At 39.3% G+C, this 27007-nt stretch overlaps 2 protein-coding genes across 15 annotated transcripts; one reads left to right on the forward strand and one right to left on the reverse strand.

The window, feature by feature from the left end:
• Nucleotides 1-230: 230 nt before the first annotated feature.
• LOC110979372 (uncharacterized) lies at nucleotides 231-13489 on the reverse strand. 12 transcript variants are annotated; one of them, XM_087132988.1, is made up of 5 exons: nucleotides 13416-13489; nucleotides 12589-12694; nucleotides 10664-10719; nucleotides 6635-7033; nucleotides 231-5556 (listed from the first exon to the last, which is right to left on the reverse strand). In XM_087132988.1, the coding sequence occupies exons 4-5, from the start codon at nucleotides 6951-6953 to the stop codon at nucleotides 4286-4288; spliced, it is 1590 nt and encodes a 529-aa protein (XP_086989114.1). In that variant the 5' UTR covers nucleotides 6954-7033; nucleotides 10664-10719; nucleotides 12589-12694; nucleotides 13416-13489; the 3' UTR covers nucleotides 231-4285. The 12 variants fall into 12 exon arrangements, with proteins under 12 accessions (XP_086989114.1, XP_022090808.2, XP_086989086.1 ...); XM_022235116.2 differs by having other exon boundaries at nucleotides 6635-7027; nucleotides 12589-12726; nucleotides 13416-13487; XM_087132960.1 differs by having other exon boundaries at nucleotides 12589-12726; nucleotides 13416-13487.
• A 1875-nt stretch (nucleotides 13490-15364) lies between these two features.
• Nucleotides 15365-26436, forward strand: spata7 (spermatogenesis associated 7). Of its 3 annotated transcripts, none has more exons than XM_022235166.2 (10): nucleotides 15365-15764; nucleotides 19626-19697; nucleotides 20397-20486; nucleotides 21005-21052; nucleotides 21354-21493; nucleotides 22066-22511; nucleotides 23094-23288; nucleotides 24084-24140; nucleotides 24442-24577; nucleotides 24720-26436. In XM_022235166.2, exons 1-10 carry the CDS (start codon nucleotides 15743-15745, stop codon nucleotides 24825-24827), a joined length of 1314 nt encoding a protein of 437 aa, XP_022090858.2. In that variant the 5' UTR covers nucleotides 15365-15742; the 3' UTR covers nucleotides 24828-26436. The 3 variants fall into 3 exon arrangements, with proteins under 3 accessions (XP_022090858.2, XP_086999942.1, XP_086999937.1); XM_087143816.1 differs by having other exon boundaries at nucleotides 15365-15584; XM_087143811.1 differs by having other exon boundaries at nucleotides 15745-15883.
• The last annotated feature ends 571 nt before the right edge of the window (nucleotides 26437-27007 follow it).

Genomic DNA, 27007 nt, shown 5'->3' on the forward strand with positions numbered 1-27007 from the left:
CCAGAAAAGGTTCTGGATCGACTGTTGTGTATTTGCAAGGTATTGATTGAGAGGAAGCCTGTGTTATCCAATCTATCCTACCCACCACTCCTCCCTCCCCCCCGGAAAAGAAGGAAAAAGCAGCAAGACATGAACCTAAAAGCCTATACGTACACTGTACTTCCAAACACTGAGCTTGACTCAACCCTGTAGTAAGAAACTGAAAAATGAAGTCACAGACACATACCAGCTGGAGAAATGAACTAGGAGGGTTATCTTTTTATTTTTGAGGGAAACTTGTACAAAGTGTTGATATGTGCTTAATATAGATATACTGTGCAAGGTATAACTAGTAAATGACAGCATTTCTGTCCAATGAAAAAAGCCAGTATAGAATATACCAAAATACATTGAACTATCACAAAGTAACAAATCACATAAATTACATGTGGTCAGGTAGTTAACTGGTACTAAACTGTATCGCTAAGAAATGAACAGATTTGGAATGATCACAACTCAAATGGCAGTGTTTAATTCTATGCAAATAGCATTCAGTGCTTTCCTACATGTATAAAAATGAAATGTCAACATAATACCACACAAGGGTGGGTCGCAGAAGCAGTAACCTAAGTTCAGCCCCCTCTTAAGCAAATCTGAATCTACCCACACAATGTACCGTACTTAATACATAGTACATGTATATGCATACAGTACCTGCATAAATCTGTCATCTGATTGGTGCGTTGTCGATCACATCATGTTCTATTGTTCTATTCAACTGTACGTGTTGACTAGATGTTGATTTCACTTGACTGGTCCCTGCCCCATTTCCCAGTAAAAAAAAGAAAAAAAAAAAGAAAAAAAAAAGGGAAACAGTTTTACCAGTGGGTAGGGCTTTAGACACTCCTAAAGATCCACTAGTTGTATAGATATCCCCGCCCTCAACTGTACGTTTCTATTTTGTAATTGGATTTACATTAGATTCAGTACTTAAATAATTCATTGCATGCAATTAGCAGTCCTCACAATTACTTCAAAAATCTCCAGCAGTTCAAGGAACACCCACAAACTAACTTCATGGCTTGGTGTGCACGCCTGTTACAAACCAATGATCAGCAGCAACCACGCATAAGTGGTCTTCGGATAAAATTACAAATCTCCAAAATTTGTATTGCACTTCACTTTTATACTGGACATTTTTGCCTCTCAGGTTTTCCTTTTTGTTTATTAAAAAAAAAAGGCTGATATTAAAAAATGGTTGGACAAAAAAACCCAATACATGTATATGTGCATGTACCTCCAAAAGGCCAACATAAAATTTCCTAGATTTATATCTTAATTAAAAAAAAAGGTTATTTTTTTATTACTCTATTATTATTTACTGCAACATTAAATAGTATCAAAACTCTACATTGACTGACAAGTAGTTCTGGGCCGTTAACTCACACAAAAAAGTAACATTTTCTGAAAAAAGAGCTTACTGATATATCTAACCCACTCCACCCGCCATTTGCTGTAACAGTTTGCTAGCATGCAATTACATGCATGTGTGGCATTTACCACATAATGTAGTGCAATGCATTTGTCAAGCCCTTCTCACAATGTACGTAACATGTCCATATCCATGTACACCGTGCATGTACACGTATGCACCCTCGTCCATTCATTATACGTGGTAATGTTCCTTGAAGCTTCTACATGTACCTCTAGATGTGAACAGTACGGTAGACTTGGCAGTGGCTCTGGGATGCATAATCAATAACATGTATACATGTACATCTACACTATAATGTGTTTATTTAGGTATTTTTGTATTTACACAAAAAGACAGATAAATTGGAATGGTAAAATGTTACAGGTATCACTGCAGGTTACTGGCAAGTTTCTGGCGGTTCATTTCGACATACTCTAAATACCAGCTTTGGACTGTGCACAGAATGAGTCATACACTTCTAAGAGCACCCATTCTCTATCCTAATGCTAATGAATGACTGCTTCTGGAGAATGTTATGTGCACGTGCATACTTTCTAATGAGGTAAATAGAGCCACCTTACACATTACAACTTAGTTTGTGTGGAGTTGTTTAATTTACATTTATATATTCATGTACATGTATTGAACTACAATTTGCATAAGTGTAGTTTTCGTGAATACTATACAGTTAGTATTAGGCAATAATGATGCAAGTGACGTGTACTGCCAATGTCCAGTCCTTACACATTTTTCCTTGGCAACACAAATTTCATACATACTTGTATAAATTTTTACACAGTCCAACATCATGCCAATTGTACAATGTAGTTGCATATTCATTTCAATTTGCAAACTTCCCTTTTAAAAATATTTCTGGATTATACAGGCTGCAATAAAATCATGCATTTGGCTTTGCTGAAAGACAGTCATTAAAATCCAACAAAACTGCATACTTCGGTCAGTCCAGCATTTGAAAATTTGTTAAATGAGATGAAAGTTACACTTTTCTTCAAATAACTCACTGAAAGCATCAGTATTTGTCTTTATATTTACATAAATAATATTGATTTACATGTATTTCATAACCTTAAATAAATGCCTATTTCTACAAAAATATTGAGTAAAAAAACCTTGAGCACATGGTATGAAAGGAATGATTTGAAATATTTGTTATTATTCTGAAAGTATTTGGGGGAATTACAAAAATATTCAAGCTCTTGTCAAGTTGGCTTTGGTAACAAAATTACAAAAATTGCTGGCATTGATTTGCATTTAAAAGCACTCTAAACTGTACATTATATTTATTTTGCAACCTTTACATAAACATCTGTACTTCTGCAAAAATATAAAGTAAAAACAGCAACAAAACTTGAGATGATTTGGAATGATCAGAGACCTCAATGGAATTTGTTTTCTAAAGATATAACGTTCACAAAATACAATAACAAAAAATGCAGATTTGCTTTGGTATTAAAATAACAAAAACTGCTCCTGGTGGTCTTTCTGCATATCAAATTACCAAAATTGTGTCAATTTAAAATCCTTTAATATTCATACAAATTGTGTGTTTTAAGTGAAAGCGCAGACAGTGTTTCCCCCCAAAGATTCTGAGCCCAGTAATTGATCTACTCATACGTGATTTTGTGCAAATATATTTACACGTACATGTATACCTCACATTTGCTTCAATAAAAAAGTGGAATAAATTAAGGTAATAAGCACTGAATTGTGCATTCGGCATGAAATATGCTTCTTTATCACTTGAAGTGCACATAGTACATTCACACACACGCTGCGATAGGACTTACTCCACAGTCAACAATGTGGAGGTTTAGGTTTGTGACCTTCCAACAACATGAACCAGGTTCACATCAGTCTGACATTTGTACATACTCCTTGCTCTTGTTTACACTCCAATGCACTCCAATATTCCTGTTAAAAAAAGTGGCTATGTTTATTACATGTACATGGCCCTCCACTAAGGGCAACACCACTTCAATGGAGAAACTGTGTACACTTCAACGAACTGCAAAGAAAACTGGCAGTCAACTTAATCCAGCTAGTGTAATACACTGATAAGCATAGCCACATGCCACAATCCTCTTGAGTACACTGGATACATGTACTTCTATTGGGCTGTGCAGTAAAATCACTCCACTGGTAATGCAAAGAGTCCTCCAATGCACGCCAGCTGCAGTGCATTGGCAGGTACTACTGACTTGCAGTAAATTGCTCTCACAGACCTTTTCCAGCCTGTACCACTACTTGAATGAGTAGAAATGACAAACATCACAAAGCTGCCTCACCTGCTCCACAGTAGCAGACGTTCATATTTAGGGGGAATGGATGACAGTCTGTTGACCGTGATGTTGTGCAGTACTGGCCAACTGTTACATGTACTTTAATGTCAGTGACGTAGTCGAGGCCTCTCAAGACCGTCTCAAGCTATTCAAATGAACATGAACACAAGTATGCCTTTGTCCTTGCTAGCTGTTACTTGTGACAGGTCTTTCGATTGGTCCTGTGTCTGGCCAAGTGAAGGTCTCAATCAACTACAGTACCACACTATTTATTTAATGAATGTACCCCTGGTACATGTAGTCCATTTAACAGTACAATATCAGTCGTACAAAGACAACAGTAAAGTTTGATGTACTTTTATAACTTGACAACCCCAGGAGAATCCCCATTTGCAGCGTTGTAGATTTCTTCATTTTTTTCTCTTTCCCAACAGGTTTCTGCCTGAAGAACCTCTCATTTGGTGCAAGGGAGGTTCTTGGCATGTGCTGTGACCAGTAACATCTAAAACAGGCAGTCCAAAGATTGCCTATCTCAAACAGTACTTTCCATTTCAACTGTACTCTGTGAGGACGCTGCATGAATGCCGGAGTCCTCACCTGCGTAACTACTTGAAGGACTCCAGAGTTTCTTCTTGGCCAAATTAGAAGCCAAAGCCCCGCCTTCTGTCTTGCCATCACTGTGGTGGTTCTTCCGTGTTTGGGATTGAGACTGAGTGCGATTCAACTCTGGTGTGCTATCGTTGCTTCTCCTGTGTGCTCCAAAGTTACGGAAGTCCAGCCTCTGCGGGAGACTCGACTTTCGCGAATGCTTGGGATTGTCAATATCATTGAAAGCTTTCCGCCTTTGGGGTCCTTCTTCATTTTCGTCGGAATCTACGTCAGCGGAAATGGAAGTGTGACTGTTGGCAATAATACTCCGGAATGTAAAAGGTGAGTTCTCTTCACTTGCAGGATCCAAGAAGTCACCCGATTGCCTCATTTTGTGATGAATATCATCTGTGTTGTTTTCTTTGTGGATTTGTGGGAAATGCTGAGATCGGCACTGATCGTCTAAGGAATCCTCGTCATCAAAATCATTGTCACTGTCGTTGTTATCTGATGACAATCCACAGGAGTCAAGATCATTTTGTGGGGGAGTTGGTTCGCTACTGTTGGGCGTGTTGACTGTTACAGCTACAGCGGCTGCTGCAACTGCTGAAGAAATAACACCACCTTCTACTGGGAAACTCTCGGCTATAGCATCGGCCTGGTCGTCCATAATCTCCAGCCAGGGTTTTCGGCGCTTCCTCAAAATGTTTACAAACTTCTGTCGGAAAGTGTACTGAGTAGGCTTTCTCTTCTTTGTCCGTACTCCATGAAACACAATAGCCATGACACCCAGCCCCGCGATCAAGTAGAGGGTGGTGCATATCTTATACAGCCATATGAGGGCTCTGTTCTCGTAGTCATGTTGAGTGGCAACAAAGTCACCGAGCCCAATGGTGCTCAGTGAAATGAAGCAATAGTAGTGAGCCACCAGAAAGTCCCACCCCTCGATGTACGAGAACACAGTGGCAGGGATGATAATGACAATCACGTACGCTGGTATGACCAGGAGGATGGCGATGGCCACCCGGCGCACCCTGTCGCGCTTCAAGGCATTGGCTAGACGTGTATCCAGATTATGCCCGACATTTATCAGACGCTGCTTCCACTTGGAGCTGATCTCCGACAACAGGACAGCCATGAGCGGTATGCCAAAGTAAGCGTATGCAATGCAAAAATTCTGGCCAGAGGAAGTGGCTGGCGACAGGTGGCCATACCCTGTAGTTTCAGAGGAGTGAAAGAAAGACGCATGAAAATAGTTACTGCTCTTCCTGCAACAGTTCATGAGCTAGCAGCTGAAGAAAACGGTAAAGAAATAGTATTTCACAGAGTACTTCAAAGTTACCAACTGGCAAATACCGGTCTTTCTCTTATTGCCTACAATGTGCATGAACAACCAAAGTGTATCTCTTTTTGGTGACACGTTTTGCCCAAAATGCACATTTGCTCAGTTAGTGTTCAAGTAGGGCACATCAGTTTGTAGTAGTAATTTAAACAAACAGTGCAGACAGTATGACTGGTTTATTCAATTCCACTACCAGGCAAACTTTCTTTTCAGGATTTTGGTCATCGCTACTACCCCCCAAAAGCCACGACTGATTTGTGCCACTGCTCGAAATAAACCAGGAATTACAATCTGCCTCGAACAGAAACCGAACCAGTCCCTTATCAGTTGAGATGAGCCATGTTAGTGGGAAACGTTCATTTTGTTGGTAGCAGTGCAACCATAACACGTGCCTTGCACAGTCATTCATGAACTAGCTACGTGCAATTTCCACCAAAGGAGCCTCTGTTGCTAGGAAAGTGACGCTCTCTCCTGGTCCAGCTAGGGGCTCATACTGAGTTATAATTACATGTACATGTAGGTGAGCAAAGTGGCTTAGATGATCAGTTTCATTTGTGCTTATTGTCAATTGGATTCTGCTATACCACAATATCTTGTTTATTGAAGTCACCTGCTACACCGTATGGTATTACAGAAACAAATGATAAATAAACTTGGACATCATCAAATCATGCAAAAGCATCCAGCATTATTACGTGTGTGTGAACTTCCTGGGCCATCAAACACAGACAGGCTTTACTTTTGAAGATCACAGGTAGCCTTTCACAGAACTGTCTTTATGGTCAGTGTGCAACATTACATATAATCACCAGAATACAAGAGTGCGATGCCCGTATCAAGGAGCACAGACAAATGCAATGCTGCAAAAACGTTTCAAAAATATCGATTGAAACAGTTTACAAATGTACTGGTATACATGGAATACACAGAGCAAAAAAAAAGCAAGCATACCTATCGTAGTTATGACAGTAGCTGAGAAGAAGAAAGCATTGGCCAGATCCCAGCGGGATGATGGTAACGTGTAGTTTTCCTGTCCCACCATCCTCTCCATACCGATGGAGGCAGCATACCACACCTCCGACAGCACGTCTCGGAACTCGGAGACATTGACACAAGGGTTGCGCTCTGCGAATGCTTCCAGACGATTGTAGAGGTCCAGTCTGATCTGCTCCTCATGGGCAGACTCAATGGCTGAGAAGATGGAGGCGCCGATGAACAAGTAGGCAAACGTGGCGACAAGCAAGGCGAGGACTCTGCGACCCGCACCCATTGTTGGTATGACAGCATGTTGTGATGACAGGTGGGTTCTCCAAGAATGTGGGAAACTGGATGTCCAAGTACCTGCTGTCCCTCCAAAAAAAAAAATGCTTAAAAAGTCATAAGAATTTTATTGTCTGTGAAATCATTTCACACATAAACGCACAAGTTTCACAGAAAAATATGTAACCATGCAGCAATCAAGCAACAATGAGTCTTCAAACGATCCTGATCAATCTATGGGTTTTAAACAATTGAAAACAACAAAATGTTACTCATGTTGATACAACTTTCGGATCAAACATTAGGAATGTCAAAACACCCAAAGTAGTGATGCAGGAAGTTTTTATTTCCAGAAGGACAGTACTTTCAGTAAGAAATAAAGCTTTCTTATAAAGGACTCAATCTGCTCGAAATCATAGCATCACGATGACTGGGGTAGTTTCAGTTTTACATGGACTACTCAATTGTCATCGGTGATCATACATATAGAAATCATTGCACAAGCAACGAGAAGCACATACACATACACGTACATGTAATTGTGTTCAAAGCAAAAGCTAAAAGCATCATCTAAACACACTTCATTTCTATATAGAGGAAGGCAATCAAAGATTGTCAACATACAAGTTGTGCATTCATGTACGTGTACATGTACCGCAGACATAGCTACATGTAGTTTAGTGTATGATAGAGCTTCAGTTCTTGAAATCTTTCCTGCATGATATGTGGTGTACATGTACCTTAAACATGTATTTCAATGCTTAGTACCAAATTTCAGGTGTCCCCAAGAAATATCAGTTAATGATTTTACGGAACTTCTTGTGTTCAGTTTTAAGCAGATTCAAAAAGCGACAGAAATCTTACAAAGATTCAAAAGGTAAATTACATAATTGCATTAAACAATTTAAAAGGAATAGAAAAAGTAAACAGGGCAAGAAGTATTGTTCATCTCTTAAATCTTGCTACATGTAAATCATGGCTGGAGATACTCCTAGATGTGAGAAGCTATTATATTAATCATAATATACAATTGTGTGTGTTATTTGACCTGATTTTGTATGTGGTTTGTTCATCAACAATCTGTCTGTCGGTATGACTGAATATTTGGTCAAATTGAAGGTCGAATATTTGAATAGTGAATTATTCGAATTGACTCAGCCCTATCCCTACATGTACTTCCTTGACCACAATGCTGTCAACTAGGAAATGTATTCCTTCACCACAATTGTGCACAAGGTCGCTTTAAAAAACTATTGTTGCACACAGGAAAATAAGTCAAGAAATGCCACAATGTCCATCTAAACATGGCAAACAACTTCCTGCCGAAAGCATGTCCACAAGACATCCAGGAAATTCGGTGGATGCTCCACCACTTGCTGTCCTACCTGCCTACCTTCACTGTGCGCTGAACAATGACAAACATGCAACATCATATATTTCACAGGTTAGCCACTTTAACTGCATATATGCTGTACAGTGTGTATAAAAAAAAAAGGCAACAAGATTTCTGTTCAAGTTTGCGAAAATCGTGTTAGCTTTACACCAAAGTGAGTGGAAGCACCTTAAAGCCACCTACATGTACATGTGTATCTCCTCTTTCCAATGATGTTATTTATTCATACACAGTTATGGATGGCCGACTAATCCAAAATGGGCTTGGGACCAAGTTTCAGTCTAGTTACACCAGCATAAATCCTCTTCAATTCTCCATCTCTCTTATGAAATGTTCAGTCAGGCGAGTCATTACCTAATCTCTGGATCAAATGTGTATTGCATTGATGTACTTGTTACAGGTTCTAGCCCTGCAGAAAAATATCCTGAAGAAGGCAATGTTAAGTTGTGATTCTTGATTTCATCATTCCATGTTGTCAAGTTAGTTTCCAATAAGATGCCATGGTTATTGCAGTGTCTAAGACTTGGCCCAAAGCCCATTTTGTCCCATTGTCCAAAAAGAATGATCAGTCGGCCATTTATGACAGTGTATGAATAACATCATTGGAAAGAGGAAATACACATGTACATGTAGGTGGCTTTAAGGTGCTTCTACTCACTTGGTGTAAAGCTAACGCAATTTTCACAAACTTGAACAGAAATCTTGTTTTTTTATACACACTGTACATGTACAGTGTATATGGTCTGAGAACTGTTGATTACTGATATTATCACATGTACACACCATACAAGTCTTTCAGTGGTGTGATATTAAATCTTTTGACCTGATAACAAATTGAGGGTGACTGAAAAAGGGTAAACAAACTTCAACAATGAGGAGGAATCAAACCATTGATTATCAATATTTGACAGGACACTTATCAGATCCAATCAATTCTAAACAAATAAGGGTACCATCCAGTAATATTTCTCCCACTGGGCACAATGCATAATGTACATGTGTACATTACATTTACATGTACATTTATGTGTACATGCACAATAGATATGACATACATGCAGATGTACATGTACATTGTGCATGCTTATGTACATGTACATGTACACTGTACATGCAGATACACACTGCAAATACACACTGCAAACCTCATAGAAGCACACACGGCAGATGGGATTCTTATACCCAGCAAGAAATGAGACCGAGGGGTACCCCCCAACATGTCCAATCCCTATACACATTCCAGACTATTGTTACTTAACACATCCCCCCAAGATGTCTGAAAGGAATTCCCCAGATTCCTGCGAGACAATGACCAACACAAAGCAGGGGGGGTTCTCTCCGTCTCATACCTTGTTGCATATGGGGATTCTGCTAGGGCTGTGATGAATATTCGATTGATTATCGCTATTCAAGTATTATTTTCCGAATTTGAATATTCAAATGCAAAATTCATGAAAAGGAAGGGAGAATTTTCTTTTGTTTAAATGAAAAAAAAGGAGGCTTGTTTCAAGCAGATTCAAATGAAAAGCAACAGAAATCATACAATTCAAAAAGTAAATTTTGCATTCAACAATTTAAAAGGAATAGATATTTTTAACAGGGAAAGAAGTATTGTTTATCTCTTAAATCTTGCTAAATCATGGCTGGAGATACTCCCAGATGTGAGAAGCTAATATATTGATTATAATGTACAATTGTGTTCATTACTGCAACTGTTTCATCAACAATCTGCTGGTGGGTGCGACCATACTGTATATTTAATCAACCTGAAGGTCGAATATTCAAAAAATGAATTACTCGAATCGACTCAGCCCTACACATACTATACATGTAGATTCTGCTTTATACATGTGTTACTTTTTGAGGGTAAAACCTGTAATTAAATTTTGTTATCTTTGCTAAGTTCCTCAAGTGTACATGTATGTAAATATTCACCCCCTCCGCCTCCCCTCCTCTGAAAACAATCTGTGCAAACTAACTGGGGGGAGGATATTGATTAATACACTGAAACACTGAAAGCAACCTTTCTACCTTTGAGACAAAGTTGAAAACTTTTAAACCCAAAATTCATTATTTAAAAACAAATCTTCTAAACAAAGAAAAGGAGACAATGAACAATTCAACAGTGATCCCACTTTATTGATTGTGATGTGCTATCTGTCAATCCTGTATTTGGAGGCAATCTCTAAATTTCCGTCCCTTTTCAAAACAATCAAGAGGTGTGAATGAAAAAAACAAAAGCCAATACATGTAAAACTGATAGCACAAAGTCAACAAATGGCAGCAAGACCAACAGTGCAGTACAATCGACAGATCGTAAAACATACCCTCCGACCTCTGGAGGTCCTTCCCACCTGGTAAATTACCTTGTCATAACAGGAACCTTGTATTATCAGGAATGAAAACAATGAAGCACAAAGGATTAGGACCCCAAAATGTCCTTGTTATAAGCAGAGTCTTGAATTAATAGTGCTCTTATTAACGAAGTTTGACTGTACATGGATTGCGCGGATTCACTATGTACGTGTTCACTCAAAATTACCACATATTCGCACGTTTCCCTTGGCAACAGAATTTATCTCCAAAACATTTGTGTTGTTACTTGTATACCACAACTGTGTCAATTGCCCCTTGCAAATGCCCACGGCCAATTTTGCTGACAAAGCTGGGCATACCCAACTTTGGTTTTTACACGTACGTTTGAAAAAGGGTACAATCGAGAAAAATTGCATGGCTGGGAAGTTAGCATTTTTCCAAGGTTTTTACGTGTTTACATCATGATTGGCATGACTTCATTGCTGTTTCATACGTCACTGCATCTCATCTCCCTGCTCTTCCACAGCTCATTTCTTTTTGGAATCAGTCATTGTTTCACTTACTCTGCTCCTTTTCTCTTTCACACCGTGCGTACTCATTGTTTACCCATGCCCTTTGGCTCATAAAGTTAAGCATGCCAAAGTGTGTGGTGAACATAAATGTAGTTAGGGCAGTGACACAGTTCGGGCATTACATTATTGAAATACATACATGTACATGTACTGTACAACATTTACGTGCCCCGAAAGCTGTCGCCAATAAATTTCATTATTTACATGTGCGTGTTTTCATTGTTTCTACACAAAAGGCACTTCATGACTCAACATGAATTACAAATCATTTGCTTAGCCAAACCTAGATCAAATGCCCCTGTCCCCTAAAATACAGTACGTGTATGGTACTACTGAAACCTTATGTTGAATCGTGTTATCTGGTTATTGGCTCGTCCATTCGCATGGGCTAGGAGCCAACCAATGGGGAATAGCGGCTTTTCCTCATGAGCATTCACTAGTGCATGTAGGAACAATCTTGGGACACATTTTTTGACAAACTTGATGAACATGAAGACTTCCAACTTGTTTGCATTTAGAGTTTTGACTAATGTTATGTGATTTAGAAACCTCCACGGACAGGATGGACGCTTGACCTGAAGAAAAACTGTTTTATTTCTTGCCCTTAAACTTTTACAGGCAGTTTCTTGTCAAACGGAGGAACATAATGAGAAATAATGGGAGAAGTGTTGTAAATTTAAAAATTACAGTAAAAAATAACCTCATGTGTTTTTGCACTTGACTGTCGAGCCATGAAGGTGACTCACCATGAAGTCACACAAGTGTAACCACAGTACATGTAGTATAACACTAGTGGAGTATACTCCCGGTTGTTTTCAGAACCACACATACTCATAAGAGACACCAGGGGGTATATTCCTTTGCATGGTGCTACCGCAAGCCTTTCCACCTATTGCTGTCTTTCACCATGAATAGCCTGAAATTCCATCTAGTAGAACACTACATTGTGGCTTCTCATTTTCCGTGTGGAGAAAATTTGACACCATCTTGGGCGCAGACATTTTGAATCCGTGTGTGTGCAAACCCGAATGTCAGCACGTCTTTTGAGTAAGGTGTACACGTACAGAGCAATTACACATGTTTATTTACATGTACCAGTACATAGCTCATTATTTTCAAAGAAACGTTTCCCTAACATTGAACAAGGTCGTCGGATTTCATATGCATGTCTTTTAATGAATAAGTTAAGCTTTATTGGGCATTTTTAAACTTCGGAACACCCCCTGTTTGTACAAAAGAAGTCGACCTCCAAAAGAGTAGGCCTACAGCCTCCGGCAATGTTCCCCTAATGATGCTGACGCCATTTTTTTGTGAATTTAGATCAATCAATTTAGACATGTGAAAAGAAAATGCAACTTTCTTACCTGATTTTCCGACACTGACACACTGGGCTGTGATGTTGCTGTAGTTGTTTTTATCCAAGCATTTCCCTCATAAATCAAAATCCTGCCCTTTTCCACAAAAGTAATCCTGCAGTTATTCAGCATGTTAGACAGTGTAATCTAGTAAGGTGAATTTCAAAGATTAAAAGTAAGTTTCCATTCTATTATAGGAACAGGGTCCTGAAATTTACAAATGCCCTCAATTAAAAAGTTGTTCCTTAAGTCATTCAGTGTTAAGTAAGTTGATGGTTCTGGAGCTGCAGCTGCCGTGGCATCGGGTACCAATAAAATTCGATTTAAAAAACATCATGGCAAAATTCATCTGAAGAGCAAAATGAAACGCTCATTTACTGATTGTGTGTTCAAGTTGTTTGCGTTTCGTCTTCATTGAAGTATCATTTTAGAATACAGACACAGACATGCAAATAGCCGTACAAAAGCCGTGCAAAATTTTGAGTGTTTCGTAGATTCATGCACAATATGGATGCGCCCAGGTACATGTAGCCTGTATCACTTTGTATCGGTAGGCCTAGCCCCACAAATAGGGCTGTAGTGGCTCTCTTTTACAATCTGTCTCTTATCTTTCACCACCACAGTAAGAGACAGATTGTAAAAGACTACAGCCCTATTTGTGGGGCTACATGTACGGTAGGCTCAGTGCGACTACGACTCGAGTCTTTACTGTCAAGGCCCTTAGGCTTAAAATGTAGCGAAATCTCAACCCTAGACACATTCTTCAAAGTCAGTGAAATTATGTTTAATAATTCGAGTTTCAGACAGGGAAAGTTTATCGATATGACGTCTCTTACCAAACGGACAGGTTCATCACGTCTCAGCAAATTCGAGTGTGCATGATATATGCGCTACATGTATACGCGACGCGTACGCGTAATGCAGACTTGAGCGCCCTCATTCTATTTCCACACGTACATGTACGTCTGCCTAGTCACTGCACGCACCGCGCTGCACTGGCAAAATTTCTGAAAGTCGCCCCCCCCCCGGTTGAGGTTGCTGCAGATTGTCTCAGACAGTCGCCTACTACCCACACCCCACAAGGATTTGCCAATTGGAATGCCAAAACTAAATGTACGGAAACAAGGTTGTATAACGTGCAGCTCAACGCGTACTTCATTTCTGAAAATTCTTGAAAGCACAGCAACCATGAAGCAAATTGATTTCACCGTTAAAGAAAATCAAATCAGCGCTTCAGTTTGAAAAGTTTGTTAAAGTGTTTTGCTCTCGGCACAGCAACTTGGAACGGAATTTTAAATTATACATGTATCAATATACATGTAAGCACACACAATATTACTGCTATTTATTTATTTTTTTTACTAATGGCATTGGAGTATGCTTTCGGGTCACAGTTTTTAAGTGACATGTATTATTAGTTTGTCACATTGTACTGTTATTTGCATTGTGCTCTGTATTGTGATGTGTAGTTTTTGTGATGCCAAATAAAATAATAATAAAAGTAATTTTATTTGGACATTCTCTCTTTTATTATTATTATTATTATTTATGACACCAAACATTCCTCAAAGCGTCCAAGACACTGTACCTCGCAAGCCTGAAGAAACCTGTAAAGAGGAGGCAATGAGAAGCAGTTACAGTTTTTTTTAGAGGTGGGAGGCACACCTCCCTGAGGAATATTCTGGGGAAACCCACAGAATTAGGTAGGGACGGAAATACCAATTCATATGTGGACCAAGCTGGGAATCGCATCACTCCGCAGAGCCTGAGGAAGGTGAGGAACGGACTGCGCCAACTTCTCTTGATACCGGGGGTTCCCCTACGTTTTATTCCAGTTGGATCCTGCCAAGACCGTACGCTTACTAAGTAGGTCCTTCAGAGTCAGAGCTTTGTATAGTTTAAGTATCCAACCATAAGAGGAAAAGGCCTGTGTCAGTATCTTTTTTGTTACACAATGGTTATATTTAGCTCTATGTACATGTGCATGTATACCCAGTTCATTGAGCTGTGCCTATTAAATGTTATAAGGTTGATTTTTTTTTTAGTAATCATGATATATGAAATCCAACTGGTCCTAATTTCTTGTCTGAACTTTTTTTTATTTCAAAGTCAACAGAGATTGTACGGATAATATGAGCTTATTCCAGGAAACATGACACAGGCCTGGCCGAGTTCGGGCGGCTTGTTGTATGTTCACGAACAGCTCAATTTGTTGCTCGAGGGTCGGCCGCTCGAACGCCGGAACAAACAACCGGTTATATCGCTGGTAGTCAGTGGCAAGCAACATATATGCAACATTACGGCGTCCATGTAGGCTACGTTATTCGAGAGTTATTGTTTGGATGGGCTGAATTCTTTTCTATATAAACAGGTGCTACGGAAAATAATTAATGTTAATTTTGCAAAACTTCCCATTGTCTATGGCTTTGGAAGCCATCTCTCTACTTTTTGTAGCTGTTAAAAAATCAAAACCTCACGAGTTTTTCCGTGTGTTCCTGTAAAACCCTGACAAGGAGGTGGTGTGTGATCCTGTTCTGAGAACAGTGTTCTTGAGTCGTGTTCCCGCCGTTGGGGCGCGAGAACAAGAACAGGCCGCCCGAACTCGACCGTGAAAAAAAAATATAAATTGGGAGCTCCATTCCACCAGAAGAGGGCGGCAGACAATTGTTGGGGGTCAGCGGGGAGGCTATAAAATGATCCCTTTGATTGGCTCATTATCCCGTCGACATACCACGTCGGCAAATCGGATTAGTCGTAACATTGTGACCGTCTACTGGTGCGATTGTGTACAGATTCTTTGGCAACGAGAAAAATGGCGTGAAGTGGGAAGAATTCATCTTGCGATTCAACTTCTCCTATCCTAGGCTTGCGTCTCAAACTCGATAAATCCTGTCGTTGGAATGTTTTGATACCATGCATCTTCCTTGTGTTCTGCCTCAGTGCATGACATTATCTTTCGAAGATGTAAAAGAAGTTTGAACTGGACTTGTTCAGTTGTTGGACATGTTGGTAAAACTTGGAAAGTCATTGAGGTTGCGTTGGACAGATTTGAACTTGTTGGAGCAGCACGCGTTGCATTGGCATGGCGTGATTATTGCACATCATGTTTGTCAACGATAGGCAGAACTGATGGTTGCTTCTGTGATGAATAAGCAGATTAGTGATGGCTAATGCAAAGCGGACTGGTTCGTATTCAGCATGATCAGAAATAGCTTGGATTTGGAAAGAATTCCATATGATATGGATGCCGCATACTACTAGTTTAGGCAGGCCTAATTATGTGTGACCGGCTTTAGAAAAATGAGTAATAATTCGCCAGATTCAGGTTATGAGTTTATCATGTGGCTAGGTTCTACAAAAGTTGCAATTTGATATGTGAATGACCCCTGTAATGCACTGCTTTCCGGAGATACAGTGTATAGGCCTAGGCTTAGATTTGTATTTGATTCAATAAAACTTAAAAGCACTTTTCGACAAAAAGCTCAAAGTGAAGTGGTTTGAAAGTGGAAACACAGTACTATATAGTATTTCCTACAGAATGATAATTTTTCATCTTTATTCATCAGGCTCCGTTTAGTCACAAATTCTGCAATTATAGAAGCTATTAAAGGAAAAAACAATCATGTTTTTGGCATTGAGCTACTTATCCTTTTTTGCAGAGCTGGTCACATACATGTATCATCACCATTTTCACAAGTAAAGTGAGGCAAATGTTAAAAAAGTGATTTTTGGTTGATTTCCATTTTTTTCAATATTCTCTTTTACAGTATTGTGCTTAACCAATTTGACATGCTCCCACAAACAAAACATTAATGTCACGGTTACATTAATGTTGCCAAGGGCAAAAATCTTAAAAACAGCATTTTGCATTTTCACAAAGAAACTCAATGTTTAATGCCCTTCGAAGATGTACAAAATGTATTGCACGGAAAGGCTGAAAAGTAGGTCAACTGAGATTTTCATATTCGTGAAGTGGCGCAAGCTTTGTTACATTCACAGTTGTGCGTGCGTAAAGACACGATCACCATGTGCTTCCCTGTGAATTATATGTTGAACAGAAAGATGTTCATGTACAAAAACGTAATTTTCACTTTAAGTGACATTAAGCTTGGCTGATTTATTTTTTGCTAATTAACCCGTTTTCATACTAATTACTCAGGTTAAGTGAACAATTACACATCAAAGAATCATGTAAGGAATTTTTATTACATGAAGTGGTCACGAAATACTTATTTTGGTAGTTCTTTAAAGGAAAAACCTCTCTGGCAATTATCTTGAAAACCTGTTTTTCCTTAAAAGCCACATTAGCGTCACTTAGTGAGAACGGTGATGATATGGCACCCTCACTCAGACCCCATACACAAATCTTAGGTATGCCAATTTAAAAAAATTAATTCATTTGTTTATCTTTACCGCCCAATGGGATTTTCCCTAATGCCTGACTTTTTTTAATTATTTAATATTCCCAACTTTTTAACAAATTTCTGGTCCTTTTCAACCTTTTAGATCCGTCTGAACTACAAAAATGGTCTTGTTTTTTGTTAATTCTCTAGCCTTGCCCTTTTTTAACCATGAGCGATTGAGTCGGGCCGTGTACCGTCAATCACACACTGTTCGTGTGTCAATACATACAACTGTACATATGTACAGTTCATGTACGCACATGGGTGTTTGCAAAATACAGGCTTGAGGCGGTGGTGATGACCAAACAAGGGCAGAAATTGAAGCCCAATCCGGTCTCAAGTGTCTGCTTGTTAAACATTAAAGTACTGTAGGGCCTGCAAGGGAGGTATTTGTACATGTAGGTTATCTGAAAACTCTGGAAAATACTAACATGAAATATCAAATGTCAAAGGTCGTCCCAGCCCAAAACTATTACTTTGAGTGATGATAAATACATAAGGAATTAATTTTAATCAGCCTTACATGTACGTGTAGGCTTATTACTAGTAGGCCTATGGGACTAATCCAAACAATTCCAAGGGTTAAGGGCCCAACATTGGAATTTCAATCATTTCGCCCTTGATTTACTACATCACCCACATTACCTGGTTCGAATCCAGTTGCTGGCAGTATGTTGTGGCCCTTGTCAAGCCTCTTCACCCCTGTTTGCCTCTCTCCACCCAGAAGTATAAATGGGCACCAGCATTAGCTGGGGAAGCAACCTGCGATGGACTGGTATCCCATCCAGGGGGGAATAGAAATATTCTCAGTCATTTCATGCCAAAGAAACCGGAGATAAACACAGGCCTGATGAGCCAGATATGGCTTGGACCAGACTTGCTTTTACCACATCACCCACAACTAACATCATCCTGTTTTATTTTGAAGTGTAACGTTAGGGCCTTACATCTACATTTATAATTTCAATTTTTCCAGCATCCGCTGCTTCTTGTTCTTTTTGTAACTGACGCTATATGATCACAAAATTTGTCCTCTGAAACCGAGACAGCACATGGTGTAATGGTTATAGTGTGTGCTGGAGATTTTGAGACCTGAGTTCATCATGTTCAGTAGGTTCAATGGCTTGCCCAGCTATTGCGGGCATTTGGGAATTTGTTTCCACCCCAAAAAAGTCTCACTGTCATGCTTTTATATTTTTAGCATTGGCTCCTTCTATAAGTTACATGTAGTCATAGAGGTTTGCGATAACACCATTCAAGGATATCTCTTGTACGAGTATGAGTGGTTCTGCAAAGAACTGGAGGGTTCAGCAAATTTGTTTCTTAATTCAGAACCACACAAACATGTACATGTACTCATAAAAGAGATATCCTTGCATGGTGCTACCGCACCCGTCTACATCTACATGTAACTTGCTACTTCACCATGAAAAAGCTTCATTCAAAGCTCACCTGGTTCCCACTACACAGGATTTTTCTTTATTGTTTCATGATTTGTGGCTCTGGGGAATTTTTCAAAGGAAAAAGTCAAAATTCCACAAGATCTGAATTCCATCTTGTGAATACGAATTCACAATGTCAATGGAAGCAGGGAACCAGGCAATGCCAAGAATCCACAAACACTGTGTGCAAACAGCAAAAACTTACGCTTGTATCCCTCTTCAAATTTAAAATCATGATGCCAGGTACACGGTTTTGAGGTAAATTTACCCTTTCATATACATGTACATGGGTTACACGATAAAGAAGAACACAAAGTCTGCATTTTAATCCATACACTGTACCTGTAGATAAAGTAACGTATGGAAAGTATGGTACCACTATACCACTCAAAATATTAATGGATGCAGATTTTTCCAGCAGTCCATAATTATTTCATTGTCACTGTACATGTATTTGTGGCATACATATGCTGAGATCTGTTGGATAATGTACTAATACAAATAATCAGGGCCCACATGTATATGTAGCTTGCAGGCTATTCTACTTGTAAATGGACATTAATTAGCACATGGCGTAAATGTAGGTTGTAAAACGTTGATGTACAGTAGGCAAAGTGCTTGTGGGTGAAGTGGTTAGTAGGCAAAGTACACGTATATATGCCCTTTACTGCAGGGAAGCACTGTTCCAGTTACAAAATGTAGATGCAGTAATTGGAGGATGCAACTCTCTATGACATCCAGGAGCCTTGTGACCTTTTGCAGTGAAAAAAACTGCTAAGTTACGACAAGTTAGCAGTGTTTTCAATCCACCGTGACCTCAGGTTGCAAAAGTTCCATATTATAAAAACTTTATAGTTCTGGAACATTTTAGCTCACCCTGTTTTCAGAGATATTCCAAGCACAAATTCACTGATAAACGTACATTTGTAACATATTTTCTTGGACAGAAAGCTAATTAGAGGTCAAGTGTACGAGGTTGTCTTCCCAGTAAATCTAGACGTACAGTGTACATGTACAGTATATTGTGCATTAGTAAGTTAATTGATGGAGCACTCAGCATTGTTGGGATCAGTGCACTCAACTAGGCCAAGCTGTTATTACAGTAATGGGTTGTTGCTAAATGTAGTGTACCATCTGAAAGAGAAACTGCGGTCAGCTCCTGAGTTTAAGATTTGAACATGATTTCCTCCCTCCTATGCAGAACATAGGCTGCCACAGCCGAACAGCAATTTGACTGGTCCACTGAAGGGACATGTTTCACTTAAAAGTGGCCGTAAGTATGAAGTTCTTGTCTTCTAAAAAAAAATGGCAGCACTCTCCCCTCAAATTTCATCGCCTCACATTCAGTATGAGGTCAGTGACCTTTCAGGAACCTGTCTTCTTGTTTGGATGGAGAGGGTCTTGTGTGCTTTAGTGCAACAGCAGAGAAGCAGAATAAAAGCCGTAATAAAAATGAGTTGAAAACTCATCTTCATACCCCATTGTTAGTTATGAGGACCTTTCCACATTTGAACATACTGGCTGAAGCTTTCTGCTTATACTCAAAAGGCTGAAGATTGGGGGGAAAAAGAAAATTCTGCAAGAAATTACATGGCAGGTACTTGTACATGTACAGGTTTTTAAGTCACATGTACATGTACATCATTTGAACACACAGTTGGGTCTGATTTGTACATCATTTGAACACACAGTTGGGTCTGATTTGTACATCATTTCAACACACAGTTGGCTCTGATTTGAAGTTAGGGGGGTATATAATATTCTTGGTTGGAAAATCTTTGCCAACCCCTAATTCTGAAACGTTTTTCAGACTTAACGTAGAGCCATTCATATTCCAAAGCAACAATTGTAACAGAAAGTTTTTCTTGAATTTAAACTATGACAAATCCTTTGCTCTGACTTCAGTTGCATTGACTACTTAGTCAATGTGCATACACATGTACATACAGTACTTCTGTTTATTTTTCTGTAGCATTTGCAACAACATGCACCAGACTCAGCAATCAAGGGCTTGTCCAGGACCAGTTGAATTCCCATTACAAGAAATTGAACAAGGCTAAATGTGAGTATCAGATACGTGTATGCAGATGTTGGGACATGTGCTATGCTTACTTCTGCAGCAATTTGTGCCGTTTTTATTTCCACCGTTATTGGCAATGCCACATCGACATCAATTTGAGGGGGAAAAAATCTTTGTCAAACCATACCACATCAAAGTCTTCAAAGTTAAACACACGTTTTGTTTCCTCAAATTACAAGGGAATCATTTCTCACCTGTAGATTTTATCAGTGAATGCAAACTGCTGTCTAGTAACTGGTACTTCCTCTGACAAATTGCATGGTACGAATCCATGTTGGACCCGTAAATTATATTTTATTATCTCATTAAGTATACCATTGGAAGAATTCTTTTAGAAGTTACAGTAGATGAAATTGCCTTGAATTCTGAACTCAAGACCTGAGATGTAACATTTGTTGCTCTGTGTGGTAGACACAGATACCAAATATGAAAGAGTGATCCTGTTTTAAAAACTTCTAAAATGGCTGTTATCTTTACAAACTTGTTTGTTTCTCTTCCAGCCTGCATTGATGCATCTCCACCCAAGTCCATGACTCTGAGTGTTAAAAGTAAGTGCATTCCTACTTCTTGTTAGTCCTTAAGAGAAATGTTCAGTGCTCTCATGGATATTACTGAAATTAGAAAAAAAGTGGAAGTACATGTATTCTCATACTCTGTGAAAAAATCAGCTTGTTTCTGTATACTTTCATAAATGTTATGGAAACTATATTTTCTAGAAGTGAGCTTATGCTTAACTCAGTGCAAAATGCTGAATACTTGTAAATACAGGTATATCTGAGTAGCTTTCCCAGAAAACCTCAGCCTCATTTTGAGATGATGGTCATTTAAGTTTGGCTAAACTGTCGACAGAACGTGACCAGATGCGGCGGGATGCAATGATGAAATCCCTGAAGAGTGCCTCCCCAGCCTCCTCAAGACCGAGCTCGAGGGCAACACCACGGCCAGGGTCAGCTCGGCAAGGCTCCCCCACCAGACAGGTCTTGGACCAGGTGAGTCATCTCAGAATGCCAGCTCTTCAAAGAATTGCCATGTACATGTACGTGTTGGAACTCATGTTGTTTTTTTTGTCGCTGAGTTCTTGTTTTAGTGCTGCCTTCCCCAGCGGCCAAGAATTGGCTGCTAGTGCGTATGTCTGACGGGGCTACCCAAAACCGACTTGATAAGATTACACATCCTGTTTTCATGATATCTACTGTTATCTGCACCGGATGAATCAGAGATGGCAGTACATGCTCGTGAATGTGACTCATAGCAATAAATTTACCGTAACCCTGTTAGTTCAAGAAAATCTTAATCATCTGAAACACAGCATATCTCAATGCAGAAAGTAGTCACAGATCAAGTACTAAATAGAAAGGAAGATCCTTCAGATTTGCTTAAACACACTGATACCACTTCTTCTGACAGTTGTTGATCAAAATGAACACTTTATTTAGATTTTCTACTCTGGTGCAGCATGCATGCGAGTGTCAGTCATATTATGTTCATTTATTGATTGAGGGATGCATATTGTGTAGATCTCAGACTTTCTGTTTGGTTTACATCTGTACATGTATGTCAGAGCTTCACATCAGCAGAACTGAATCAGTTAGCAACTGGTGGCCACTTATCCCCAAGTCCTTATGGTCAGCGTGCTGGTACAGCTCTGTCATACCGCTCACAGCCAGACGGCCAAAGGACCCAATCCAGACTCAGCGAGACCAACAAGTCACTGAGATTCAGGGAGACCAGCAGCCCACGGATGACAGAGAGCACACGGCTACGACCTGACAGACTCAAACAGACCAGGCCGGCCTCGGGGGATATATTAGACAAAATGTCGGACAACATGCTCTCGAGGCCCGAAAAGCTGCACACCCCAAGAACTCTCAGAACTACGGCACAATCCAGACTCGCCCAGTCAAAGAACTACAACAAACCAAAGAGACCGAGCAAAGAGACCTTGAGGCAGAATGGAGTTGCCCAAGACATTGAATATGAGCAGACTATTCGAGATTACGAAAACGGGTAGGTTTAACCAGTTGTCTTGTCACTGCATTCTTTCAAGTTCGGTATTGTTATCCAACAAATGATTACTAAATGAACAGAAAGTACATGTATGGCTGCAAAATAAGTTGTTTAGTTGAAAAGATAAGACTGTGTCAGATTAAAAAAATAATCCATCCTTTACAAGGAGATTACAGAAAATGTTACGGATAAATCCTTTTCCCTTCTGCAAAGTATAGTGAAAACGTTTGACACAAGTTGTAACATTTTTGTAACATTTTCAATAGTTCTGTAAGTTTGTAAGAGGATTTTTAGATGGTTGAAAAATAGGAGGCCCTAGACCTGGGTCAGTGTTTATCGAAATTTCAAACAATTGTTCAAGACCAATCCAAACTTTAAATTTTGGAAAGGTTGGAGAGAAAAGGATTTATTCTGTTATGCTTCTGATAGATCTGTCCTGGAGTGACTGAGCTCATTGATCAGGGGTAACGCTAAGCATTTTGATCACCCAATAATATGTGTTTGATTACCTGATAGTGTGTGAGAAACCACAACATGCCAACATCTTGTCATGGCTTTCATGTTTGCTCCTGATGCTCACAGCCTCTTGGAGGAGGGGGAGGAAGATTTTGAAGACTTGCCGAAACGCAACCCCGATCATGTCAGATGGGTGGAGGACCAAGCCAAGAGGGTGGAGGCACTACGGTTAGGAGGTCTGTCCAGGGAGGATGGAGATGTGGAGATAGAGGAGGGGCAGGACCTTAATTTATCTCGGTCATATCAACGACCATTTTATAGGTATGACGTGTCTTAGTTTCAAGCAGTGTAGATATTTAAAAAGTGACAAGGTCAAGAAATTTACATATAAATTTTCTTGAAAATTACATTGGGTGTACTATTTTCAATGTATATTCATTGACATTAGAGGTACAGCCTGTCATTTATCCTTAATTATCGTGTGAGGAAACATAAGTGTTCAAAATCTAAGACGGGTGTTTTACAGCTAGCCTATGAAGTTTATGCTTAGTGAATGTTGTATTTTCCAGGAAAAGCACTATTATTGGATCTAGATTTAAATCAAAAGTAAGAGAGTCAAGTTTTCAATTGCACCAGCTGTGCGATGTTGTGCATTGAACCAATGAATTATAGCAACCACATGGGCATGTGCATCCTATCAATGCTTGCGCACGCTTTGCCAACTTTAAAATGAAACACTGAACTGCAATTTCCAAGAACGCATCTCAGACACTTTGTTGGAAATGACTTTCCTTTATCGCTTTCTTCAAAGTGACAGCTTACCTGAAAACATCATTTCACAAGGAGCTCAGTTCCATAACTATCTTCAAACCAAAATTGCTTTTCAACATTAATTCGCCAATTACTTTATGGACAGCTTGAAATGTGGGATTGTACCTTCAAAGCTTTGACACCTGAAATGGTGCATAGTTCATTGAAGAAATTTGTTACTCTTATTAATCATGTTGAAACCTGTCACACTCAATAAAATGTTCCCATTACATGTATTTGGTTTCCTCTGCATGAATCAACAACTTGTCAATATGTAGCCATTTTTCAATTGTTGTTTATTTTCAGCACTGGCAATCTGTCCGACCGACCTCCTTCCAGGATATCAAAAAGGATGAAGGATGAGTAAGTCATGCATTTCGTTTGTTTTAGTCTGAAAGGTTTGGTTAATTTGCCCAAAAAAAGAGAAAATTCCACATAAATTTGGGTATGAGATACCTACATGTATGTAGTGAAAACATGGGTTGACCCTGATCCCTTAGGGTGTATGTGAAGTCACATTAAAATTAGAATGTTGAAGTAGATGAGGTGAAGCTAATTTTTAAAACCTCTTGTAATTTTAAGAATATTCTGTCATGAAAATTGTGTACTTATTTTCCTTCACCGCATTTTGATTTTCCTTGTTTGCTGGTTGTTGTCATTATAGGGAAGAGGAACTCCGTTACCTAGAGTTTGTAACGGACGTAACTAATGACGTCCTGAATCGGGGCATCTTCACCAATAAGGTCTTGAAGCAGGTGTTTGACTCGCACATCCTTCGCAACAAGGACAGGCTGGATGAGGTAGCGTTTGTCTGGGGTGTGAGGAGACTCTGAAAAGGATATAACTGCTAAGTCGGGAGGAGAGGGTAGGGTTTGTGTGCACTATATTGTGAATGATAGCTCACTTGGCTAGTGACACCTTTCTTCACTGTCCTCTCTCCAGGGTCGCATGCGGCATCTTATGGCACAACTCCAGGAGGACCTGTTCATCCCCAACAGCGAGGAGGAAGATGATGAGCAAGGTGAAACAAGGGAGGACTCTGCCAGTTGACATCATCTGGACTAGACGAGGTGTAGTCACGGCAATGCACCATTCCGGAATTCCTTTATCACGCTTTCTTTGCTATTTTTGTTGAGGCTTTTCTTTTTGTTTCTTCACTGCCACATCGCCATTAAACTCACAGGCTGCATTACAGTAACTTTGAATGAGGAAGTTGTTTGAATTTCACAGAAACCTCAGGTCAAAAGGTCATATGCCATGACCAAGGTCAAACCAAAGACTGGAAACCGTTTGATTGTAGGCTGTACAAAATCAGCACTAAGGTCTCATGTCCATAGTGCCTTAATTTGTAGATCAGGTACATATTTGTTGGAGAAACAATGGACTTGAGACTCACATTTGAGTACTGCTTTGTCAACTAATCAGAATTTCACTTTTGACAATCATTCATTAAAAGAAATAATTTTTGTTTCTCAGTTTTAGGTTGCTTTTGCATTTTCAGTGGCTGACATAAGAGCATTGTTTATTTATAGCACAGTTTATCTTTGCTTTGAAATTTAGAGGAGATTGGAAAACCCCCACCGAAGTCCATTGCGCAGGAAAAGTCTTAGAAACTAGGACGATTGCAAGAATGTGGATTGCAGAAAATCTGTAGAGTTTTCTTTTAATCCTTGGGTTATCACTTCACAGAGGAAAAACCACTCCAGATTTGTTGCAAAATGCCTTAAAGGTGAATAATTATTTCAAAAGAAAGAAAAACCAAATAAAGAGAGATGTGATCTTGCATTCGTGCAAGCATAATTTTGGAGACTTTTCTTGTTCATTGTATAAAAGACCTGACAAAATTTTAGAATTGCTTTCAAGAGTTTAGTCTCGACTATCGATGCACAGTGAAAAACCATTCCATGCACATTAGCTAACACCATTTACTTGCACCACAAAAAAACCTGCGGAAATTATTTTGATTTAACAAGAGGCAAATTGTAAACAGTTCAGTTTGTAACTCTAATATACTTAGGAAGAGTTCACTAAATGGGTAGCAGGGGTGGGTGGTAGTAAAAGTTTTTTTGATGGCGAGTGAAATCAACATTGTGTTCACTTCAGACTTACAAGTTGTTGCGTTAATCCTTTTTTAATGATTGGTGTGTGAATTTTCAAGATGTACTTTGTGTCGACTGGTCGAGGACATGTTAATTTTGATATCAGGTTTTGCCTGTGACTTATTGCAAAAGAAAATGGTATTCATTGTTTTGGTTACGTTACAGCTTTGTAAAATTGAGCGATCATAATGCAATAATTGTGTGTGTCATGGGTAGGCTCAAGAATAGGTAACGCTTGGAAACTCATTCTCGAGATACTGAAATCATTATTTTTGTGAAAAGATAAATCTTATTTCCCTCGAGGTTATTTGAAAGAAGTAAAGAGTCAATCAAAATCACTGTTTCGTAAAATTGAAATCATTACTTGACCATTTCTGCCTCTCGTGTTTAGTTTCTTTCCAGTACAAAAACCATTAGTTTTCTGAGGTGGTCATAAATATAGGCATGAAAATGGTTGGAATGAAGAGCCAGGGAGATAGTAACAAACTAATGGGATTATAACACAAACTTAAATACGGTAATTCGGCAATAAGATAATAAAATAAGTGCCTAATCATCGATCAGTTGTCTATGCTTCTGTTAGTTGACGTATAAACAGTGTTGGGATACCTGTTTGTGGACTCTGTGTCACGTTTTGGGTCCAGCTTGAGGTTAGGAACCTTGTACAGTGTGTCCTCCGCCTTGCAGAGTGCAGATTACTTTTTGCAATTTTCAGTCCATTACCAAACATCAAAAAGTTCTCCAAGTGCTTATCACAGAGGCTAGAAAAGACCAACTTCATTGGGGACCAGCTTGTAGCTCACTACATGTAGGCCTACTGCCATTTAATACCATAGTGTTGGTCTTGTAAAGTTAGATCTAGAAAGTAACATTGAAGCGTTTCACCATGGTCCAATTTTTTAAACTTCAAAAGAATCTTGCCACTTCTGTCAAAGGCCACACATAAAATTTCACTCCATAGAAATAGCAAGATATTCACTTGCTTTGGAGCATGTGATTAGTAAGGGGGTATTGCAGCATACCTGTGTACAAAAATTGTTTATTTCGATGGAGTGAATTCTTATGTGTGGCCTTTGACAGAAGTGGCAAGTTTCTTTGGCTGTCCAGTGTATTTTCGATGGCGTGGGTTCG

Source organism: Acanthaster planci, linkage group LG01 (assembly GCF_054643075.1).
Source record: "Acanthaster planci isolate LZ-2023a linkage group LG01, COTS_SCS, whole genome shotgun sequence".
NCBI lineage: Eukaryota > Metazoa > Echinodermata > Asteroidea > Valvatida > Acanthasteridae > Acanthaster > Acanthaster planci.